General features: G+C 48.3%; 1 protein-coding gene across 2 annotated transcripts in view; it reads right to left on the bottom strand.

The window, feature by feature from the left end:
• SCNN1B (sodium channel epithelial 1 subunit beta) overlaps window positions 1-24474 on the bottom strand; it is a 76045-nt gene that overhangs the window by 13067 nt on the left and 38504 nt on the right. For both annotated transcript variants that reach the window (XM_017534388.2, XM_017534389.2), the window contains exons 2-5: window positions 20689-21007; window positions 15781-16054; window positions 13384-13574; window positions 1290-1393 (exon numbers count right to left, since the gene is read on the bottom strand). In XM_017534388.2, coding sequence (XP_017389877.1) covers window positions 1290-1393; window positions 13384-13574; window positions 15781-16054; window positions 20689-20999 — 880 coding nt within the window. In that variant the 5' untranslated portion in view covers window positions 21000-21007. The remainder of the gene's footprint in view (window positions 1-1289; window positions 1394-13383; window positions 13575-15780; window positions 16055-20688; window positions 21008-24474) is intronic.

Raw genomic sequence — 24474 nt, 5'->3', positions numbered from 1 at the left:
AACTGTACCGCAGAGAGACAGAGGGACTAAGAGACTAAGAATAAGCATTATGTATTTGTTTTCCTTTTCTAATTTGTGTGACTGTAAGGGGCACAAGCGCAGCTTTGTTACATGGAGTTTCGTACAGTGGTGAAGTCTAGCCTTTAGTGTAATCATCACTAGAATCATATATACTGTACTCACTAGGTAATTTCTTGCCCCTCACCCACCTCCTACCCCCCACCCGGCTAAGTCTCCGATGTCCATCCTTCCGTACTGTCCACGTGTGCACGTCATTTAGCTCCCACTTACAGATAAGCACATGTGATATCTTTCTGTCCGTGCATTAACTGCATGATCCTGGACAAGTTGTTTTAAAGCTGCTCAGAATACCCAGCATATATGGAGCATTTCCTACTTCCTAGGCGGGTGAAACAGTTTATCACATTACATCGTAATGACTCACAAAGCATATACTATTTACTCATCATAATGGCTCACCATGTGGATACAATTTTAATGCTCTGCTCTGCTACTATATATTAATCTATGCATGGGGAAACCAAGGCTTTGAGAAGGTTGGTCTGGAGCTCAGGAACGCCCTGTGAGTGGTGGAGCTGCAGTGGTGTGATCATGGCTCACTGCAGCCTTGACTTCCCCAGATAAAGTGATCTTCCTGCCTCAGCCTACCGAGTAGCTGGAACTATAGGTATTCACCACCATGGCTGGCTAATTTTTGTATTTTATTTTATTTATTTATTTTTGTTATAGACGGGGTTTCGCTATGTTGGCCAGGATGGTCTTGAACTCCCAACCTCAGGTGATCCGCCCCCCTTGGCCTCCCAAAGTGCTAGGATTACAGGCGTGAGCTATTGCGCCTGGCCTAATTTTTGTATTTTTTTAAGAGATGGGGTTTTGCCATGTTGCTCAGGCTGGTCTCGAACTCCTGGACTTAAGCAATCCTCCTACCTCAGCCTCCCAAAGTGTTGAGAATTATGGGCATGAGCCACCATGCTTGGCTGAAGCTTGAGCTCTTGACCACTAAGCTGTGCTGCTTCCAAATCCTTACTTTGCTCATCAGCAAAAGGGGAACACCAGCCGCTATCCCAGGGATTCTGAGCCTTGGGGGAGGGAACACCTGGCCTGGCCTCCCCTGGCACACAGTAGGGCCTCAGTAGTGGCCACTCCTCTTGATGCCAGCTTCAGTGCCCCCTCAGTCCCACCCTGCAACAGCTGACGGTCTTTTAGTCCCACATGGTGGGGGTGGTTAAAGTCTCATGGCTCTGGCCCCAGGATAAACCAAAACTCACCGAATTCAGTTCCAGGGTTGGCCGAAGGAAGTGCCTTCTCTGTCATGCCCCAGTTGAAGATGTAGCAGTTACCATAATGAGGGTAGAAGATGGGTGTGAAGTTCCTACAAGAAACAGCATCAGCTTCAGTGCAGGGACCACTACAGACGATGCCTCCCCCGACTGTCTGCTGTCAGCCCTTCATTTCCTCCTTGGAGGGGCTCCGAAAGGAAGAGGCGAGCAACAGGTCATTCTGTCCATCCTCTTGCAGAAACCAGAGAGGGGATTCCCGGCTCCCTTGGGAAAGTGGGAGGAGGGAGTTTCTCTGGAGTTGCGGCTAAGGCTCTCTGGTTTAGCCATAAGTTACGAAAAAGAACTTTCTGGCCGGGCATGGTGGCTCACACCTGTAATCCCAGCACTTTGGGAGGCCGAGGTATGAGGATCGCTTGAGGCCAGGAGTTTGAGACCAGCCTGGGCAACACAGTGAGACCCTCATCTCTACAAAAAATACAAAAATTAGCTGAGTGTAGTGGTGCATGCCTGTAGTCCCAGTTACCTGGGAGGCTGAGGTGGGAGGATCGCTTGAGCCCAGGAGTTCGAGGCTGCTTGGGCTATGAGGTTGCGCCACTGCACTCCAGCCTGGGTAACAGAGTGAGACTGTCTCTAAAAAAACAGAAAAAAAGAAAAAGAAATTTCTTTTTTGGTGAGATGGTTTCGCTCTTGTCACCCAGACTGGAGTGCAATGGCGCCATCTCTGCTCACCGCAACCTCTGCCTCCCGGGTTCAAGCGACTCTCCAGCCTTAGCCTCCCAAGTAGCTGGGATTACAGGCGCCCACCACCACACCCGGCTTATTTTTGTAATTTTAGTAGAGATGGGATTTCACCATGTTGGCCAGGATGGTCTTGAACTCCCAACCTCAGGTGATCTGCCCACCTTGGCCTCCCAAAGTGCCGGGATTACAGGTGTGAGCCACCGCTCCTGGCTGAAAAAGAACTTTCTTGGATGTTTTCATCTGTCTCACATAAGCCTTCAAAGAGACATGTCCTCACCCCAGGAACCTGTGAATGTGACCGTATTTCGAAAAACGGTCTTGGCAGATGTGACTAAAGATCTTGAGATGAGGTCATCTTGCATTATCCAGGTAGACCTTAAATCCAATGACAAGTGTCCTTAGAAGACACAGAAACAAAGGCAGATACAGAGGCGAAGCCCATTGAAGACTGAGGCAGAGGCCTTCAGACACAAGCTGAGGGATACCTGGACCCACCAGAAGGCTCAGGGGAGAATTCCTTCTTGCCTCTTCTGTTGACTGGTGTGCTGGACTTCATCAGACTTTGTTCTGCCAATGTGCATGTTCTCAAGTCTCCAAAGTAAGCAGCTTTTTAAAAAAAATCTCTCTTGATGTTTTTATCTCGTTCTTTTTTTGTTTATTAAAAATAAGAGGAGGCTGGGAATGGTGGCTTATTCCTGTAATTCCAGCACTTTGGGAGACTAAGGCAGGAGGATCGCTTGAGCCCAGGAGTTTTTTTGTTTGTTTGTTCGTTTGTTTGTTTGTTTTGAGACAGAGTCTCACTCTGTTGCCCAGGCTGGAGTGCAGTGGCACGATCTTAGTTCACTGCAGCCTCCTCCACCTGGGTTCAAATGATTCTTCTGTCTCAGCCTCCTGAGTCGCTGGGATTACAGGCACCCACCATCACACCCAGCTAATTTGTGTATTTTTAGTAGAGACGGGGTTTTACCACGTTGGCCAGACTGCTCTTGAACTCCTGACCTCAGTTGATCCACCCACCTTGGCCTCCCAAAGTGCTGGCATTACAGGTGTGAGCCACTGTGCCCAGCTGAGCCCAGGAGTTTGAGACCAGCCTGGCCAACATATTGAGACTCCTGTCTCTTCAGAAAAAAAAAAAAAGACAGGAGTGGTGTGGTGGTGAGTGTCTGTATTCCCAGGTACTTGGAGGGACACTTGATGTAGGAGGATCACCTGAGCCCGGGGAGATTGAGGCTGTAGTGAGCTGTGATTGCACTACTGCACTCCAGCCTGGGCAACAGAGTGAGACCCTGTATCAAATAAAAATAAATAAGTAAATAGTAAAAAATTAAAAATAAAAACAGGAAAGAATGAGAGTAAGTATATCAAACGATGCATAAACACAAAAAATCCCCTGCCATGCAGTATCGTCTTTGAAGCCTTAGGATCCACAGCAAACATTCACTGATCAACTTTTTTTTTTTTTTTTTGAGACAGAGTCTTGGTTTGTCACCCAGGTTGGAGTGCAGTGGCATGATCTTGGCTCACTGCAACCTCTGCCTCCCGGATTCAAGCAATTCTCTGCCTCAGTCTCCCAAGTAGCTGGGATTACAGGTGCCCGCCACCACGCACGGCTAATTTCTGTATTTCTAGTACAGATGGGGTTTCATCATCTTGGCCAGGCGCGTCTTGGACTCCTGACCTCATGATCCACCTGCCTTGGCCTCCCAAAGTGCTGGGATTACAGGCGTGAGCCACCACGCCCAGCCTCATTGAGCTACTTTTATGGGCCAGACCTGTGTTTAATCTTTCCGTATACATGATCTCATTTAATCCTCAAAATAACCCTAGGAGGTCAGGTGCAATTTTCCCGTTTTCAGATAAGAAAGCCATTTCCTGCATCTTTTGTCTCAGCCTGTGGACTTGCAGAATGGCTTGGTCCAGGGCAGGCTGTGAAACGGGATATGGGGGCCGACCCCAGCTCTGCCACTGCCAACAGATTTGAGCTGCTTACTCAACCCCTGAGCTTGGGTTTCCTCAACGGCACAAGGGGAAGCAGGAAGAAACCACATTTTTCCACCCAGTAAATGTTTGTCGAGGTGGGTGCTGGGCTAGGGACACTGAGAACAAGACAGGGCTGCCTTTTGCAGCTTCCAGTGTGGCAGAGGACAGAGAATGGAGTCCTGTCAACTCCCTCTCCTTCCAAGATGTCCCTCCCTTCCTTCCCTCCTTCTTTTTCTTTCTTTTAAGCTGAAGTCTTGCTCTGTCACCCAGGCTGGAGTACAGTGGTGCGATCTTGGCTCACTGCAGCCTCCGCCTCCTGGGTTCAAGTGACTCTCCCGCCTCAGCCTCCTGAGTAGCTGGGATTTCAGGCAGGCACCACCATGCCCAGTTAGTTTTTTTTTTTTTTTTTTTTTTTTTTTTTTTTTTTTTTTTTTTTTGAGACAGAGTTTCACTCTTTCACCCAGGCTGGAGTGAAATGGTGCCCTCTCAGCTCACTGCAACCTCCACCATCCAGGTTCAAGTGATTCTCTTGCCTCAGCCTCCTGAATAGCTGGCATTATAGACACCTGCCACTATGACCAGCTAATTTTTGAATTTTTAGTAGAGGCGGGTTTTCACTATGTTGGCCAGGCTGGTCTTGAACTCCTGATCTCAGGTGATCACCCTCCCAAAGTGCTAGAATTACAGGTGTGAGCCACCATGCCTGGCCTAATTTTTGTATTTTTAGTAGAGATGGGGTTTCACTATGTTGGCCAGGCTGGACTTGAACTCCTGACCTCAGGTGATCTGCCCACCTCAGCCTCCCAAAGTGCAGAGATTACAGGTGTGAGATACCGCACTGGGCTCCAAGATGTGACTAGTCTGTTCACCTGTCTCCACCTCTGACGCTCCTACCCTGGCCTGAGCCACCAGCATCTCATGTCTGCATTCTTGCTGGAGCCTCCACCTTTGCTCATCCTTGGAGTCTTCCCTCACTCCTTTTCTAAGACCCCTCCAAAGGCTTCTTGTCGCTCCCAGAATAAAGTACAGAGTTTTGGAGGCTAGGCAGGTGGACTGCCTGAGCTCAGGAGTTCAAGATCAGCCTGGGCAACATGGTGAAAACCCGTCTGTACTAAAATACAAAAAAAAAAACCCAAAAAATTAGTTGGGCATAGTGGTGTGCCACCTGTAGTCCCAGCAACTTGGGAGGCTGAGACAGGAGAATCGCTTGAACCCGGGAGGCAGAGGTTACAGTGAGCCGAGATCGTGCCGCTGCACTCCAGCCTGGGCGACAGAGCGAGGCTCGGTCTCCAAAAAAGAAATAAATAAATAAAAAGAGAGAATAAAGTGCAAAGTCCCTATGCTGGCCTTCTAAGTCTCGTTCCTTACACTCCAGCGACACTCTACATGTTTCCAAACTCAAGGCTTTTGCCTCTGCTGTTCTTTGTGCCTGGGATATTCTCTAACCAGCTATTCAGAGACTGGCTTCTCCCTCTCCTTCAGGTTTTATCTGCTCTGAGACCTCTCCTGAGCCCCTATGCAAACTTGAACAATTAGTTAATAGTACTTTATTATTAATAGCAATAGACTTCTCTACCTAGTTACTCTATATCTTTTCCACCAGTATTTATTTATTTATTCATCCATTCATTTATTTTGAGATGGAGTTTTGCTCTTGTTGCCCAGGCTGGAGTGTGGTGATGTGATCTCAGCTTACTGCAACCTCTGCCTCCCGGGTTAAAGCGATTCTTCTGCCTCAGCCTCCCAAGTAGCTAGGATTGCAGGCATGCACCACCATGACTGGCTAATTTTTGTATTTTTAGTAGAGACAAGGTGTCACCATGTTGGTCAGGCTGGTCTCAAACTCCTGACCTCAGGTGATCCACCTGCCTCGCCTCCCAAAGTGCTGGGATTACAGGCATGAGGCACCGCACCTGGCCCTTCTATCAGTTTATTATCTTCTTTATCAGATACATCAGAATCTAAAATCATCTTTCTTTCTTTCTTTTTTTTTTTTTTTTGGTAGAGACAGGGTCTCACTCTGTTGCCCAGACTGGAGTGAAATAGCTTGATCATAGCTCACTGCAACCTCAAACTCCTGGCCTCAAGAGGTTCTCCTGCCTCAGCCTCCTGAGCAGCTGGGACCACAGGCATGTGCCACCACCCCCAGCTAATTTGTAAAATTTTTTGTAGAGATGGGGTCTTGCTATGTTGCCCAGGCTGGTCTTGACTTCCTAGCCTCAAGTGACCCTCTGGCCTTAGCCTCCCCAAATGCTGGGATTACAGGCATCCACCACTGTGCCTGGCCTGAAATCATCTTCTTGACATAATTGCTCACTTAGCTGCCTCCTGCTTAGAACATAAGCCTGGGGAGGGAGCATGACCTTGTCTGTCTGGAAGGAGATGAGCTCAGAGGTCAAGGGTACAGGCTGCAGAGCCAGCCTGCCTGATTTCAGTTCTGGCTGTGTCCCTTAGCAGCTGGTGAGCTTGGGGATGGTTACTTCGCCTCTCAGTGCCTCACCTTCTCCATTTGTAACACCAGATAATACCAGCACCGCCCCCCCCAACATGACTGCAACGAGGGGTGGATGCCTAGCATACTGTAATGCTCAAAAAATCTTTACTGCTACTGTTCACAGCTCTGTGCCCAGGGTCTGGCACAGAGCACACAGACACTTAGTAAATATTTGATGAATAAATTACAATGGGCGATAAGAGCATCGACAGAGATAGGCATGGGTAGGTGGCACCTAGGTCCCAACGGAAAGTGGGGAGTAGGTCAGGGAAGGTTTCTTGGAGGAAGGGAAGCCTGAGCTGAGATTTTATGAATAAGTAAGTGATGGTTAAGTCTCCAGGGTGGGGAGGAGAAAGGGCTCACTAGGCAGGGACCCAGCACAGGCAAAGCCCCAGAGGGAAGACACAGCTCTGGGCGGACACCGTGGAGTCTATAAACCGTGTGGGTTCAGGGCTGTGGCCACAGGGAAAGAACAGAGCAGAGCAAACCAGCTCAATCCAGGCAGTGCTCTTGAGGGAGAGACCTCGCCCCAGGGCACGGGGACACAGTGTTCCCAAGAAACTGTCTTGGTCAGATGCAGCCCAGGAGCAGGAGGCTGCATGGGGTGTGGCCGGATCGCCTCCTGCCTGTGCTGCTGTGCTCCTGGTCTCCACGTGCGTGCCAACTATTTGCTTGTTGATAATGCTCTTCACCTGGAGAGGCAGCTCCCAGGACTGGCTGCCTCTGGCTCCAGAGCTAGGTGTTTCCCTACAGAAATCTCTGCTGGGCCAGGGGCCAGGCATGCAGACAGAGACCAGAGAGCCTCCAGAAAAGACTGGGAATATCCTATTCCTTTAGGAAGCAGCATAACAACAGTGGTACTGTGTGGTCAGAAGTCAGGGAAGACTTCCCAGGGTAGAAACCAGTTGGATAATGCCTGGAACAACAAAAATCATAGCAATAAAAATGCTTATATATGCTCAGATCTTGGTTTATTTTAAAATTTTATGTAACTGGTTTTTTTTTTTTTTTTTTGAGATTGCCCAGGCTGGAGTGAGTGCAGTTGCAGTGGCGTGATCTTGGCTCACTGCAACCTCTGCCTCCCAGGTTCAAGCAATTCTCCTGCCTCAGGCTCCCTAGTAGCTGGGATTACAGGTGCATGTCACCACACCTGGCTAATTTTTGTATTTTAATTTTGTATTTTTAGTAGAGGTGTTTTGTCATGTTGGCCAGGCTGGTCTCGAACTCCTGGGCTTAAGCTATCCTTCCATCTCGGCCTCCCAAAGTGCTGGGATTACAGACATGAGCCACCATGCCCAGCCCAGACCTTGGTTTCTAAATACCATTCTTCCATTTAAAAAAACAGAGCTTGGGCCAGGCGTGGTGGCTCTTTCCTGTAATCCCAGCACTTTAGGAGGCTGAGGTGGGAAGATCACTTGAGCTAGGAGTTTGAGACCAGCTTGGGCAACATGGGGAGACTCCATCTCTACAAAATAAAAAAATTAGCTGGGCATGTGATTGTGCCACTGCACTCCAGCATGGGCAACAGAGTGAGACCCCATCTCAAAAAAACAACCAAAAAACCAAACAGAATTCTTTAGAGAAATGGCTGATTCTAGGGCTGGGGCATCCTGTAGTGCCAGAAAATAGACAAAAGTTAAAAAAAAAAACACGTACAGATGACATGTCAAAGGCACACAGGTGCTAACTGACAGAGTGCCCAAAGGTAGACGAATTTAAGCAAAATAATAGATAATATGGAACTGTATTACAACCCAAATCTACAGGAGTCCATACTGTGTCAATAAATGATGGAATAAATAAATAAATGGAGGAGAGGAGATGTATCTTCCTTTACAGAAGATTTCCAAACAATATATATTCTCTTTAGGAGGGGTGGAGCACAATACTCCTTTCCCCCTGCCCACTCTCTCCCCCTTCCCCTGAATTTAGTGACTCCTTTCCAAAGCACAGAGCAAAGGTCAGCACAGTGGCTCACATCTGTAATCCTAGCACTTTTGGAGGCTGAGGAGGGAGGATCACTTGAGCCCAGGAGTTGGAGGCTGTGGTAAGCTATGATCACAGCATTGCACTTCAGCCTGGGCAACCTAGTGAGATCCTGTCTTTACAAGAAATAGAAAAATTAGCATGGTGATACATGCCTGTAGTCTCAGCTACTCCTGTCCTACCAAGGTAGGAGGAGCACTTGAGCCCAGAGTTCAAGGCTTCAGTGAGCTATGATCACCAGCCTGGGTGACACAGAGAGACCAAGTCTCTAAACAAAACAAAAAACAAAGTACAGAATGTGGAAACAGGAAAGCAGTTACTTTACAAGGGAAAATCCCAGCACACAGTACGTCGACTGAGTGAGAAAGGTGAACACCACAGATGATGTCACATGGTCGTCACGTATCCCCATATGACGTGATGAAGGCTTTGCACCTCTGTGGTACTTGTCTCCTATACCCCAGCTGAGAAAACCAGATTAACTGAAATTGAGGACTTCCTATGACACACCTGACCAGTAGATCCAAAATGTCACCCAAGATAAGGAAGTCTGAAATTGTCACAGGGACGAAGGAGACATAATAGCTAAGTGCAGTATGGTCTCCTGGTGGGACCCTGAAACAGGAAAAGGCCACTGGAATAAACGGACAAAATCTGAATCAAGCGTGTGGTCCATTTGAGAGTAATATGCCTGCCAGGCCTGGTGGCTCACACCTGTAATCCCAGCACTTTGGGAGGCCAAGGCAGGTGGATCACGAGGTCAGAAGATTGAGACCATCGTGGTCAACATGGTGAAACCTGTCTCTACTAAAAATACAAAAATTAGCTGGGCGTGGTGGTGTGCATCCTGTAGTCCCAGCTACTCAGGAGGCTGAGGCAGGAGAATCACTTGAACCAGGGATTCGGAGGTTGCCGTGAGTTGAGAATATACCACTGCACTCCAGCCTGGTGATAGAGCAAAACTCTGCCTCGAAAAAAAAAAAAAAAAGAAGAAGAGTAATATGCCTAATGCTGGTTTCTTGGTTTATTAGTTTTAACAAATTACCATGGTGATGTAAGATGTCAGCAACAGAGGAAACTAACCAATGGCTCACGCCTGTAATCCCAGCACTTTGGGAGGCTGAGGCGGATGGATCACCTGAGGTCAGAAGTTTGAGACCAGCCTGGCCAGCATGGTAAAACCCTGTCTCTATTAAAAATACAAAAATTAGCCAGGTGTGGTGGCGCATGCCTGTAATCCCAGCTACCTGGGAGTGCTGAGACATGAGAATCACTTGAACCCGGGAGGCAGAGGTGGCAGTGAGCCGAGATCATGCCATTGTATTCCAGCTTGGGTGACAAGAGCAAAATTCAATCTAAAAAAAAAGAAAAGAAAGAAAAAATCTCTCTACCTCTATATTTTAAAGGCTGGGTCTTGCTCTGTCACCCAGGCTGGAGTGCAGTGGTGTGATCTGGGTTCACTGCAGCCTCAAACTCCCAGGCTCAAGTGATCCTTCTCCTTCAGCCTCCAGAATAGTTGAGTCTACAGGTGTGTACTATCACGCCGGGCTAATTTTGTTATTTTAAATTTTTTTGCAGAGATGGAATCTCACTATGTTGCTCAGGTAGGTCTTAAACTCCTGGCCTTAAGTGATACTCCCTCCTCAGTCTCCCAAAGTGCTGAGATTAAATGAGCCACTGCACCTGGTCAAAAGCCTATTTATTTATTTAGAGATGGAGTCTCGCTCTGTCTCCCAGGCTGGAGTGCAATGGCATCATCCTGGCTCACTGCAACCTCTGCCTCCTGGGTTCAAACGATTCTCCTACCTCAGCCTCTCGAGTAGCTGGGATTACGGGCGTGCGACACTGCACACAGCTAATTTTTGTATTTTTAATAGAGATGGATTTTTGCCATGTTGCTCAGGCTGGTCTCGAACTCCTAACCTCAGTCGATCTGCCTGCCTCAGCTTCCCAAAGTGCTGGGATTACAGGCATGAGCCACCGTGCTGGCCCCAAAGCCTTTAAAAAAAATGCTCCTATAATGTTTACTATGTGCCAGTCATTGCACCAAGTACTTTATATATGTTAACTCATTTAATCCCCCAATAATGCTATGTGGCCATTTTACGGTACCTACTTTCCAGACAAGGAAACTGAGGCACAGAAAGGCTAAGTAGCATGCCCAGCCACATACTGAGCTGACAATCAAGTCCAGGCAGTTTGCGGTTGGGGTCCACATGCAGTTCACATTTTCCTAATTCTGCAGCTGCTGCTTCTAGGGCATTTGTCGTGTTAGAAGGGGGACAGGATGGAGTCAGAGAGAGAGGGAGGAAGCTGGGACTACAAGGTCAGGGCACAGCGCCAGCTCCAGGGAGACCAGAGAGAGGCACATTCCCACAGCTACGTCTGAGGCTGACTCAGGAAGGCAGGTGACTGGTCAACTGTAGGAGTGAGGGAGAGCTTAGAGAGTGGGTGGCTGAGATCTCTATGCTAAGGTGCCTGGGTGGTACCTTTCACTGGGACCAGCAGAGGGCCGGGAATATAGGCTTGGGAGAGGTGGTTGGGGAGGGAAGATGACGATCACTATTTCTGATGAGGCAACAGAGTGACATGGGGTGGGCTTGGCCAGGACCGCCGGCTCTGCCACTCACCAGCTGTGTGACCTCAGAGATGTTACTCAATCTCTCTGGACAGGTTACAACAACTATAAAATGAGGGAGGAGGCTGAGCGTGGTGGCTCACGCCTATAATCTCAGCACTGTGGGAGGCTGGGGTGGGAAGGTCACTTGAGGCCAGGAGTTTGAGACCAGCCTGGGCAACATAGTGATATCCTGTCTCTTAAAAAAATAAAATAAGGGAGAAATAACAGTACCTTTCTCATGGGTTTGTTGCTAGGGTTAAAGCAATTTTCACATTCAAAGTGCTTAGAATAGTGTCTGACACGTACTGGGATGAGAAAGGCCCAATAAATGCTGGCATAATTATTGAATTTGCATTCCTTTTCAAATGTGAGTTTTTGTTCTTGTTGGTGTTTTTTAAGAGAGTCTTCCTCGGTTGCCCAGGCTGGAGTGCAGTGGCATAATCTCAGCTTGCTGCAACCTCCGCCTCCTGGGTTCAAGTGATCCTTGTGCCTTGGTCACTTGAGTAGCTCAGATTATGGGCACACTCCACCACACCTGGCTAATTTTTGTATAGTTAGTAGAGATGGGATTTCACCATGTTGTCCAGGCTGGTCTTGAACTCCTGGCCTCAAGTGAGCTGCCTGCTTCAGCCTCCCAAAGTGCTGGGATTACAGGCGTGAGCCACTGCGCCTGGCCTAAAATGTGGGTGTAATAATAGTTATAACTATTATTTATCGAGCCCAGTGCTAGGGTCAGCTGCTCCTGCATATTAATTCACTTTAATATTCAAAGAAATCCTGTAGGGTAGGTACTGTTTTCTCGCCTTTTTTTTTTTTTTTTTTTTGAGGCGGAGTCTCACTCTGTCACCCAGGCTGGAGTGCAGTTGTGTGATCTTGGCTCACTGCAACCTCCGACTCCCTGGTTCAAATGATTCTCCTGCCTCAGCCTCCTGAGTAGCTGGGACTACAGGCATGTGCCACCATGCCCAGCTCATTCTTGTATTTTTCTTTTTTTTTAAGATGGAGTCTTGTTCTGTTGGCCAGACTGGAGTGCAGTGGCATGATCTCAGCTCACTGCAGCCTCCGACTCCCAGGTTCAAGCGATTCACCTGCCTCAGCCTCCCAAGTAGCTGGGACTACAGGCATGCACCACCACGCCCGGCTAATTTTTTATATTTTAGTAGAGGCAGGGTTTCACCATGTTGGCCAGGATGGTCTTGATCTCCTCACCTCATGATCCACCTGCCTCGGTCTCCCAAAGTGCTGGGATTATAGGCTTGAGCCGCCCAGCCCTCATTTTTGTATTTTTAATAGAGATGGGGTTTCACCATGTTGGCCAGGATGGTCTTGATCTCTTGACCTTGTGATCCACCTGCCTGTGCCTCCCAAAGTGCTGGGATTCCAGGCATGAGCCACTGCGCCAGCCTCATAGCCTTGTTCTAGGTGCTGCCATGAGCCTACTCATTTACTCCTCTCAATGACTCTATGAAGAAGGTACGATTATTGTCTCTGGTTCAGAGATGAAAAAACTGAGGTCAACAGATGCCTGGGGGCTCACCCTGATCCCCTCACTGGGCTGGTGCACTCACCCCCAGCTGCTAGGAGTAAGATCTGGGAGGTTAGGAGACCCCTCGCCAACCTCTTGGAAGTGACCCACAGCCAGTGACCAACTCATGGGCATGCACAGAGGCTGGTCCCCTCCTCCAAGGGAGCATGATTCTGTGGTTCAGTTTATACTCCACATCCTCCCACAGATTAGGCTGAGCCTGGACTTTACCTGAGACCACATCCTTGTTTAACTTTTTTCTCCTTCCTTTTAAAATTTAATTTATTTTACTTTTTTTCTAGAGGTGGGATCTCACTATATTACCCAGGTTGGTCTTGAACTCCTGGCCTCAAGAGATCTGCCCTCCTCCACCTCCCAAAGTGCTGGGATTACAGGGGTTAGCCACACCATGCCCAGCCTTTCCTCCTTCCTTTTATTTTTCTATTTTCTCCTTTTCCTACACGTTCCAAATCCTCCTTCCTTATCCCACTTTCCCTGCAGACTTTTCCTAACGAAATCCTCTCAATGTTTTGTGAGCCCTTCAATATATCCCTGCCTCAGGCTCTGCCTCCAGGAAACTGAACTTAAGACACTAAGGCACAGAAAACTGTGCAGCAGCCAACCAGCAAGTGGCTGGGCAGGATTCGAACCCTGGAAGCCTGTGCTCCCAACACACCGCTGCCCCTCGGAGCAGGGGCCTGGCTGGGTGGACAGGTTGAAGGCAGGTGGCTCTCACCGGTAGTTGCAGGGCTCAGCCCCGAAGAGGCAGGCCAGGATCATCTGCTCGCCGGGGTAGCTCATCTCCACCAGCTCCTGCTGCGGCACCTGTGCAAAGATGTTGGTGGCCTGCAGGATGTACCACTCTGTCACTGCCTGGGTGGCGCTGGTGAAGTTCCGGAAGGTGCACTGGGTCCCGTTGAGGCTACACTGTGGAGGCCAAGAGGGGTTGTTGTGGGTGGCATGGGAGCTGCTGGCAGGACCCCAGCCACTGCTTGACGGCCCTAGCAGGGCAAGGGCGGTGCTCTGCCAGCCGCCCTTCTGGCTGCAACTTGGTGGTGGGAAGTTCACACTCATGCTCATGCATGCTCAAGGGCTGTGCACCTCATACACAGCTGTGTGCTGGTCACAAGATCCCCTCATTAGGCTGGTGCACCCACCCCCTGCTGCTGGTGGTGAGGCCTGGGAGGTTAGGAGACCCCTCATCAACCTCTTGAAAGTGACCCACAGCCCGTGACCAACTCACAGCCATGCACAGAGGCTGGTCCCCTCTTTCAAGGAAGGGCGGCTCAGTGGTTCGCTTTACAGCCACCAGCCTCACCCCCACATGTGCCATTATGCATGAGCAAAAACACACATGTGGTCATGTGTGCAGAGGCATGCACAGAAGACGCCCTGTCTCTGACATCCACAGCCTCATGTCACTGTAACACACGTCCATCCAACCCCGAACCCCATATACACAGATTCACACAAGTGGCTGCAACACCCATGCTCACGTGGACACACACACACACACACACACACACACACACACAGCGTTCTGATTCCTTTTCCAGACTCTCCCCGAGACTTTCAGATGCAGCTCCCCTGGAGGCCATGAAGACCAAGAAGAAACTCAACACACAGGAAACACTGCCTCCCGTGTGTTCTGGGAAAGACACAGACCCAGTCACTTGAGCCCAGCACGGGGTGCAGGGCCACCTTCCACCCGGTCACAGCCGGCTTCTCATGACATCCAAGTCACCACGCAGACTTGGCCCTGGGACTCTGGCCTTGGCCACGAGACTGCTGCTGGTTCTCCCTGCTGGAACCCAGGAGACCGGACAGAGAAGCTTCCCCTGGCATTCTTACACCACACTTCCCAACACGCCCGGCCAGCCCATTCCTGGGGGCCTCCCTGCCTCCCCTGGGGGAGCTAATGGCAGTCCTTAATCCTCGCTCTGTTCCAGGCTCTGTTCCCAGGGCCTTACATTTATAACCCCATTCAATCTTCACAGCAACACTAGGAAGTAAGTATCATTGTTATCCCCACCAACATGAAGAAATTGAGGCCCAGCAGGTTAAGGAAGGTGTGACCATGGCAGTTTCCCAATATGACACTGGCTAGTTTGTGTGGAGAGGTGGGGGGCAAAGCAGTTGTGGAAGTCATGATGCCATGAGTGTGAGCAGCAAGGCAGTGGCACCCCCTCTGGGGAGTGTATGGTCCCCTCCTGGATCCCCATCCAAGACTGATCATCAGAATTACCCGGGAGCCTGTTGTCAATACAGATTCCCGGGCCTGGGCCCAGAGCTGCTCACTCAGATTCTGCAGGAATGGGGCCTAGGGATGTGTATTGTGACAGAGCTCCCAAGGGATTGATCCTGAGACACAGACGGGGGACCTTCTCCTCACTTCTAGGCTTAAGAGCTAATGGCATCCCAGCCTCCCTGTGCAGGGCAGCTGTTTCTTGGCATCTGACTGTACTGTAAAGCTGTGGCCTTTCCCTTGCCCAAAATTTATGCCCTTATCTTTTGATAACAAGACTTCCCCCTTGCTCAGCCCGTGTGGTCTCACAGGGGTTGACATGACTCCCAATTCCAGGGCAAATGACCCAGGACTGGCCAATCATGAGAGCCTATGCTGTGGCCCACATAATTGGTTTGGGGTGAGCATGTGACCTAACAAGTCCTCTCAGGGATCTTTGCTGGGACTATAGGGAAAGAGCTCTTTTTCTGGGGTGACTGCTAAGCAAGGGCACGGAGGGGACCCTCCATATGGAGAGATCTTACCTGAGAGTGAAGTTATTCGAGAGAAAATTTGACCCAAGATGGAGAAAGATTCCTAATGACCTCATTAGAATACCTGGATCCAGCCTTGCCTGAATGCAGTGTATGTCTGGACTTCTTAGTTATGTGAGCCAATGAATTCCCTGTTTTGCTTGAGCTAGTTTGAGCTGGATCACTTATACCAAAAGAGTCTTGACTAACATGCCAGCAATTTCTATATTTTAAAAAGCTCTGCAAACAAGCAAAACAGACTCTGGCTTCCATCTTGTCTTTCCTCCAGCAAGACTCAAGTAATTACAGAAAAGAAACACCCATCAGCCTCACTGAGTGGGGCCCATTGCTTGGCATGTGCCCAGGGACCACTTACTAGTCTCATGGCCATTTTGCACCCCTGGGCATTACAGATCTTTTCTGATGCTGAGCTGTTTGACGAGCCATTGTGTCTATCTCCAAAGAGGTCAAGGACCACGGGGTGGTGGTGGTTCCGCTCATCAATAAGGACCAGGGGTGTGTGGTTCCAGATGGAGGAGTTCAGGGCCCTGGTGGCATTGGCATGGCCCAGCTCAGGAGCTAGGATGCTCTCCAGGACAGCTTCCATCAGCTCATCCAGGTCCTTCAGCAAATGCTTGACTTTGGAATACCTGGATGGGGAGAGGGCTGGTTAGGGGGAGGGATGAACATCTGTAAAGCAGAGCAGCAGAGATCTGGGACCCACTCTGCAGCAGTCTGTTTTCACACTGCTGTACAGATACTACCCGAGACTGGGTGATTTATAAACAGAAAAGGTATAATTGACTCACAGTTCTGCATGGCCGGGGAGAGATCTCAGGATCTCTTATGGTCATGGCAGAAGTTGAAGGGGAAGCAAGGCACATCTTACATGGCGGCAGGAGATGGGAGGAGGGAGAGGGAGAGAGAGAGAGAGAGAGAGAGAGCAGGCACAGGGGAGTCTGCCACTTTTAAACCATCAGATTTTGTGAGAATTCACTCACTATTATCAGAACAGCATGGGGGAAGCTGCCCCTATGATCCAATCACCTCCCACTGGGTCCCTCCCTCGACACATGGGGGTTACAATTCGAGAATGAGATTTGGGTGGGGACACTGAGTCAAACCATATCACACTCTTACTCCAGCATGGCTGCCACTATGTGTAAGAACACCCCACCTAAGCACCCACCCATGCATCCACGTGTCCTTTCACCACCCATGCAGTCATTCATTCACCAATTTTTAATGAGCACCTACTATGTGCCAGGCATTGTGCAGGGCACAGATGATACAGTAGCAAACAAGAGGGACCTGGTCTCTTTCCTTATGAATTCATATTTGAGTGAGGAAGAATTGTAATGGCTTGTGGTTACTGATAACTTACCACGTGCCAGGTGCTAGGTGCTTTCCAGGTCTCATTTACTCTTTGCCACAATTCTGTTACCATCCCCACATATAGATCAGGAAACTGAGGCTCCAGGAATTGGTATGATTTTGCAAGCTCACTCCACTGATAAGGGGCAGACTGAGCTTAGAATCCGGGTTTGGTGGGTTCCAGTGGGTATGGGGGTTCTGAGATCTACCTCCCAGGAGGGAGCAACTTTGGGAATAAGAGCCAGTTTCAGGAGACAGAAAATGATGGGACTGTGAGGCTGGCTCCAATGTCTTCCCTCAACCCTGAGGAGCTCCCATGTTGGAAATGGTGACCAGTGAGAGATGGATCTATCAAGGAGTATCTCCACCAGAGTCCATGGGGGCCCAGGCCCTGCACCCCAGTCACTTCATACCCAATTTACCGAAGACCCTGCCTCAGTGTCAGGTCATTGGGACTGCAAGTGCCATCTCTGGCTGGAGGACTTCCTGCAGGAGCATTAAATTCTGGACAGAGGCCAAGGTCCCGGTACAAAGGTGTACAGCAGCCGGAGCCAACATTGGCCTTTGATGCCAGTTCCCAGTTCATTAAACCTGTGTACACAGGAAGAGGAGGATCGGGAAGGGTGGCATATGTGTAGATGGCAGTGTTATTACAGCCTAGATGTCCATAGCTGCTGGGAAGCTTGGTGGGTCACTTTGTGAGCTCTGGGTTTGAATCCTGGCATGGCACTTAATATCTTGGGCAATTTAACTTCTCTGAGGTTCTGTTCTCTCATCCACAAAACAGGGGGATAAAAATAAGTACCCCAGAGAATCTTTGGGAAGATTCAGTGAGGTGCTGCTTATAAAGTGCATAGATCAGTGCCAAGATGGAGTGCTGTCATTCCTGTTATTATTAAAGGCTCTCTTGAGCCACTCTGAGAACACACCAAAGCAGGAATAGCCCTATTAATAGAAAGAAGGAACATTCTAACAATTGGGAAAGTAATCACTGCGTATGAATTCTCTTCCAGGACGTTCTTCTTTCCTTTTAAAAACAGAGATGCTGTCTCATCATGTTGGCCAGCTGGTCTCAAACTCCTGGCTTCAAATGATCCTCAAACTTCAGCCTCCCAATGCGCTCTGATTTCAGGCGTGAGCCACTGTGCCCGTGCCTGGTCAGGACTTTCTCTTTGTCTTTTTTTCTTTTCTTTTTTTTTGATATAGAGTCTTGCTCTTTCGCCCAGGCTGGAGTGCAGTGGCAAGATCTTGGCTTATTGCAACCTCCGTCTTTCGGGTTCAAGCGATTCTCCTGCCTCAGCCTCCCAAGTAGCTGGGATTACAGACATGTGCCAGCACACCCAGCTAATTTTTGTATTTTCAGTAAAGACGGGGTTTCACCATGCTGGGCAGGCTGGTCTCGAACCTCTGACCTCGGGTGATCTGCCTGCCTTGGCCTCCCAGAGTGCTGGGATTACAGTCGTGAGCCACTGTGCCAGGTTAGGACTTTCTTTTTGATAAGAATGTTTTCTGTGACTCAGCCCTTCTTTCAATTCCTTGAATGCACCAAGCTTCCCACAAGCTGCACCTGCTACATCCACCACTGGGGGCACTCTCTCACTCCACCTGGCCAACTTCTATCATTCATTAGGGCACTTAAAAAAAAAAAAAATGTTTTTGGATTGACTCTCTGTCTCTCCGCAACCCTAACTAGGTTGGTTCTCCTCGTGTGTCCCCTTCACAGGCCTTGCCATCAAGCAGAGAAAGGGCAACCTGGAAGAATGGTTAAAAAGTAGCAGAGTTCATGTCCTTTGCAGGGACATGGATGAAGCTGGAAGCCATCATTCTCAGCAAACTGACGCAAGAACAGAAAACCAAACACAGCATTTTCTCACTCATAAGTGGGTGTTGAACAATGAGAACACATGGACAAAGCGGGGGAACATCACACACCAGGGCCTGTTGGCGGGGATGGGGGCTAGGGGAGGGGTGGCAGGGGGTGGTGAGCTAGGAGAGGGATAGCATTAGGAGAAATACCTAATGTAGATAACGGGGTGATGGATGCAGCAAACCACCATAGCACGTATATACCTATGTCAACAAACCTGCACTTTCTGCACGTCTACCCCAGAACTTAAAAGTATAATAATAATGATGATAATAATAAAAGTAGCGCTCTGGAATCACGTTGGGCCTGGGTTCAAATCCCACAGTGGTCCACTGTGTGTCTCCAGGTGAGCTCACTTACTCCTCTGAACCTCCATCTCCTCACCTGTAAACAGGGCTGTGACAGTAGTTCCCATCCCTAGGGTGGTTGTGTGGATTAGAATGACATCAATTACCAAAGAACACTGAACACAATGCCTGGCATGTCATAAGCATTTGTTGAGAGTTGTTTTATTAATTAATTAATTAATTAATTTTTTTTTTTTTTTTTTGAGAAAAGGTCTCGTTCTGTTACCCAGGCTGGAGTGCAGTGGTGCGATTTCTCAGCTCACTACAATCTCTGCCTCTTGGGGTCAAGCAATTCTCCTGCCTCAGCCTTCTAAGTAGCTGAGATTACAGGCATTGCCTGCATTTTTAGTAGAGATGAGGCTTCACATGTTGCCCAGGCTGGTCTCAAACTCCTGACCTCAAGAGATCCGCCTACCTCAGCCTCCCAAAGTGCTGGGATTACAGGTGTGACCCACGGTGCCCTGCCAAGTCGTTTTATTTTTTTATCATCATAATGATAATGAATTCGGTATTTGTGGGGACAACTTTGTTGGGCCTGTTTTCTCTGTAGGCTTTGAAGAGGACAGGGACTCTGTTTTGTTCACTGCTGTATTTGTGGTGCTTTGAACACTGCCTGGCACATAATAGGTGCTCCATAAACATGTGTGGAATCCATAAATAGGCATTTACCTGCCTAAAGACAGGGGCTGCCCAAGGTTCTCTGTAAGCCTAGGAAATGCATGATTTTTTTATTTTTAAGAGACAAGATCTGGCTCTGTTGCCCAGGCTGGAGTGCAGTGGCATCTTCTTGTTTTTATTTTATTATTATTATTATTATTGACATGGAGTTCTGCTTTTGTTGCCCAGGCTGCCATACAGTGATGTGATCTTGGCTCACCGCAATCTCCACCTCCCAGGTTCAAGCGATTCTCCTGCCTCAAGCTCCGGAGTAGCTGGGATTACAGGCATGCACCGCCACCCCTGGCTAATTATTCTGTATTTTTAGTAGAGATGGGGCTTCTCCATGTTGGTCAGGCTGGTCCTGAACTCCTGATCTCAGGTGATCCGTCCGCCTCAGCCTCCCAAAGTGCTGGGATTACAGGTGTGAGCCACCATGCCTGGCCTGTTTTTATTTTCAATTAATTATATTTTCTTAGCCTTGACTTGAAACTCAAGCGGTGCCTCCTCAGCCCACTGCAGCCTTGATCTCCTGAGCTCAGGCAATCCTCCCACCTCAGCCTCCTAAGCAGCTCAGACCACAGACATGCATCACCACATCTGGCTAATTTAAAATATGTATAAACATATATATATATTTATAAGTGGCATCTTGCTGTGTTGCCCAGGCTGGTCTCCAACTCCTGGCCTCAAGGGATCCTCCTGTCTTGGCCTCTCAAAGTGCTGTTATTACAGGCATAAGCCACCACACCTGGCCAAAAGTTTATGAAGTTTGAATCTTAGTTGCTGCAAAAGGATGAAAACAAATGGAAAGAAAGAGAGGAGAAGAAAGAGAAAGAAGGAAGGAAAAAGGAAAGGAAAAGAAGGAAGGGAAGTAAAAGGAAGGAAGGAAAAGTAACAAAGAGAAAGGAAGGAAGCGGAGAAAGAGAAGGAGAGAAAGAAGAAAGGAAAGGAAGGAAAGGAAAGTTGGAAGGGAAGAAAAGAGAGAAAGAGAACAGCCTGTCTGCTGAGGCCAACTGTGTACTCAGGGAGCACCTACTTGAAGGGACTGGCATTGCAGATGGTGACGGCAGGGAAGTCCATGGTCTTGAAGCCTACGGAGAGGGACACACTGACCTCCCAGCTCAGGTAAGTCTTGATGAAGATGCTCCACTGCCAGCAGACGAGGGCGGCAAAGAGCAGGGTGATCAGGAACCACACGGCCTTCTTCTTGGGCCCCTCGCAGATGATGCGCTTGGGGCCGTGAGTGTTAGTGTTGTCACAGTACCACACCAGCAGCTCCTTGTACGTGTAGCCAGGGCCCTTCTGCAGCCGGTGCAGGCACTTCAGCAGGTATTTCTTCACATGCATGGTGGTACCTGCAAAGAGACGCGGGGATGCACATCAGTTGGGACACCAGCCTTGCCTGCAAGGATGTCCCAGTCACATCCAGGAACTGGGTGGCACGTCCCAGTCCTTTCTCCCTCTTGACCTTCCTTCTTCCCTCCCTCCCTTTTTTCCTTCTTTTCTTCCTTCCTTTGGCTATCCATCATCAATCCATCCATTCATCTAATCAACCAAAACGCATTTAGAGAGTGCCTACTGTATGCCAGGCACTCAAATGGTAACTTCTGGACTCATTGAGAAAAATGGACAAGGTTTTTTGGCCTTTGGGAATTTATAACCTAGTGAACAAGTGACTTAAACTCTCAGTTCGGGTTCTCTGTGCATAACATGTGGTGTAGCAAGTCCTCAAACAACATCATTTTGTTCAATGTTTTATTGTAATGTTGATGAGAAAAGAAAGTAGATTCCCAGCCAGGGCCGCTGTCTATATGGAATTTGCGTGTCCTCCCATGGTGTGTCTGCATGGTCCCAGGTGAGTGAGTGTGACTGTGTGGATGCTCTGCCATGGAACGTGGTCTGTACGGGGTGGGTTCCCACCTTGTGCCCTGAGCTGTGGAGATAGGCTCTGACCACTGTGACCTTGAACTGAATAAGTGGGTAAATAATGATCTTACTTGTTTTTATTAATCTTTCTTTTTCTTTTTTGAGATAGGGTCTCACTCTGTTACCCAGGCTGGAGTGCAGTGGTGCAATCACGGCTCACTGCAATCTCTACCTTCTAGACTCAAGCGATCCTCCCAGCTCAGCCCCCTAAGTGGCTGGGATTACAGGCATGCACCACCATACTGGTGATTTTTTTTTTTTTTTTTTTGAAAAAGAGTCTCTGTCTCAAAGCTGCACTCCAGGCTGGTCTACTTTTAGTAGAGACGGGGTTTCTCCATGTTACCCAGGCTGGTCTCAAACTACTGACCTCAAGGGATCCACCCACCTCAGCATCCCAAAGTGCTGGCATTACAGGCGTGAGCCACTGCGCCTGATTTTAATCTTCCTTAAATGTATGTGTAGCTCATATTTATTTCAATGTTTAATATTAGACGTATTTTGGTCTTTATTTAAAAATTTGGTAACTTTTTTTGTGACCAGAAATAGACTGTAGGAGCTTAACTCTTGTAGACATCAATTAGCCTATGGTGAAATTGATTTCATTATACATCATTTCGCCTAGAGTTGCAGTTTCCAAGAACATATCAACGATGTTAAGTGAAGACTTACTGTAAAAATTACATCTAACCTATAGGATTGCTGAGAGGGTAAAATTCGGTGATGCACAGGAAGTGCTATATACTGAGCCTAGCACAGGTCAAATCCTCGGTAAACCAGTTACCAGCGTCACTGGCTGTCAGTGGGTAAGACAGGTGTTAAGCAAAGAGTCCATCAAAAATGCAGAGCTATGAAACATGATAGGAAAGATTGGGACTCCATGCCCTGAGACGCTAGAGGCACTAAAGGGTGTTGGTTTAGAATAAGGACTCTGTAACCAAATTGTCTGGCTTTCTGTTTGTTTGAGACAGGGTCTCACTCTATCACCCAGGCTGGAGTGCAGTGGCATGATCATGGCTCACTGCAGCCTTGAACTCCTGGCAAGTGGCTGGCTTTGACGCTCAGCACTGCCGCTTTCTAGTTGTGTGACTTTGAGCAAATCTCAGTTCTTCAGTTTCCTTATCTATAAAATGAGGATAGTTACAGCTTCCGCCTGATAAGGGTGTCGTGGAGGCTGGCTGCATGAAAATACGGAGAGGGCGGATTCCTGCCTGGCACCTAAGTGTCAGCAATTGTTATTAGAAAACGGAGGCTTGACCAGGTCTGGGAGTCCTTGGAGAAGTGATGGAGGAGCTGAGGTGAAAGGATAGGAGAGGGGAGGGGAAGGGGGAAGGCTGAAGTGGGGAGGGAGCCTGCAGGGGTGAGCAGGGCCAGGCCACGCATGGGCTTGTGGATCATGTTAAGGATTAGGGTTTCAATCCCAAGAGCACCTTAGCCACCTGAGTAGCTGGGACTACAGGTGTTTGCCACCATACCCAGCTAATTTTTGTATTTTCAGTAGAGACAGGGTTTCGTCATTATGCTCAGGCTGGTGTCGAACTCCTGGCCTCAAGCGATCCACCCGCCTCAGCTTCCCAAAGTGCTGGGATTACAGGCATGAGCCTCTGTGCCCATCTTCAACTCTATTCTCTGATAGGAATTAAACTCTATGTGCCTGCCCAGGCCATCACGGCTGTAAGAGAATGTTCACAGACTAACTCCACTCCTAACTTTCCCCAGAAGGTCCATTCCCTGCTCTGAAATAATAAAATAATAACAGTTAGTGTAATAGCAACCACAAGAACGACATCAAAGTACTAAATGTTTGCCGTGACCCAGGCATATGGGTCTTGTATAGTCTAGCACCCCAAAACCACATAGGTGAACAACACATTAGGTTCCAGGAGGTCATTGTAGAAGAAATAAAGGGGCCTTAGAGTGTCTACCCTTTTCTATTCTCATGTAATCATTCTGATTTAGTTAAGGAGAACGTCTCAACATGGCACCAACAGGTCTTTAACACCCCTCCAGCTCTTGTTCATCTCCAGGTTTAACAATGAGGCCTCAGGCTCAGAATCAGGTCAGACTATAGTATTTAGTTAGAATGGGCAACATTGTATTCACTGGGCTCATTTTTAAGAGCCACCTTCTATTCTACTTATAGCAACAGCTACTGACTTTTGCTTTATGTTCATAAATGTGCTTTAAGTAAAAAAAAGGAAATCGATTTAAAGAAAAATGTTTAAGTAAACAACAGTATTACATGTAGCAAAAGTTGTTACAATGGTAGGCAAATTGTAACTGCGTTGTAAATGTGTTGAGTATTGGCTGAGCCTCTAACAAGTTTGGCCCCTTGGGTCATTAGCCAAATAAAACTCTCTAAGGCTGCAAACAACTTTATGATGTTCTGGTCAGATTCCACCCCCAAGGTGATAGATGGTCTGTGTTTGGAATGTATACACACTTTACGGAGAAGGGATTGAATCAGTGTACACCTTAACCCAATCCAAACAAGTAAAGTAGAGATTGAGTTCATGTGTGCAGACAGAAAGAGACACCAATTGTCATGCTCCAGAGAGTCACAGATTGCTGACTAGACATTGGCCCTGAATGTTCCTGATAGCAAATGCAAAAACAATAAATGTGGACAACTGTTTTGGTTTTCTTATGAGACAAAACATCTGCTCACTCTCAATGGCAATTTTTTTCCCCGAGATTTGGCTTACGTAGCCCAGAGTCCTTGTGGATAATAGGGAGCCCAGCCCTGTGTGTGCCTCTACTTACTGTTTTGACAAAAGACACATAAATCCTATTGATATGTCCAATTCTGGACATCTCCCTTCTGAATGAGAGGTTGCAAGAGGCTGACTCATCAGCTGTATTGGGTTTGCAAAACTTCTTTGTTCTTAGCACAGTATTG

Source organism: Cebus imitator, unplaced genomic scaffold (assembly GCF_001604975.1).
Source record: "Cebus imitator isolate Cc_AM_T3 unplaced genomic scaffold, Cebus_imitator-1.0 Scaffold85, whole genome shotgun sequence".
Classification (NCBI taxonomy): Eukaryota; Metazoa; Chordata; class Mammalia; order Primates; family Cebidae; genus Cebus; species Cebus imitator.
The sequence above is the reverse complement of the archived record's forward strand: the minus strand, read 5'-3'. Positions and strand labels throughout refer to the sequence as shown.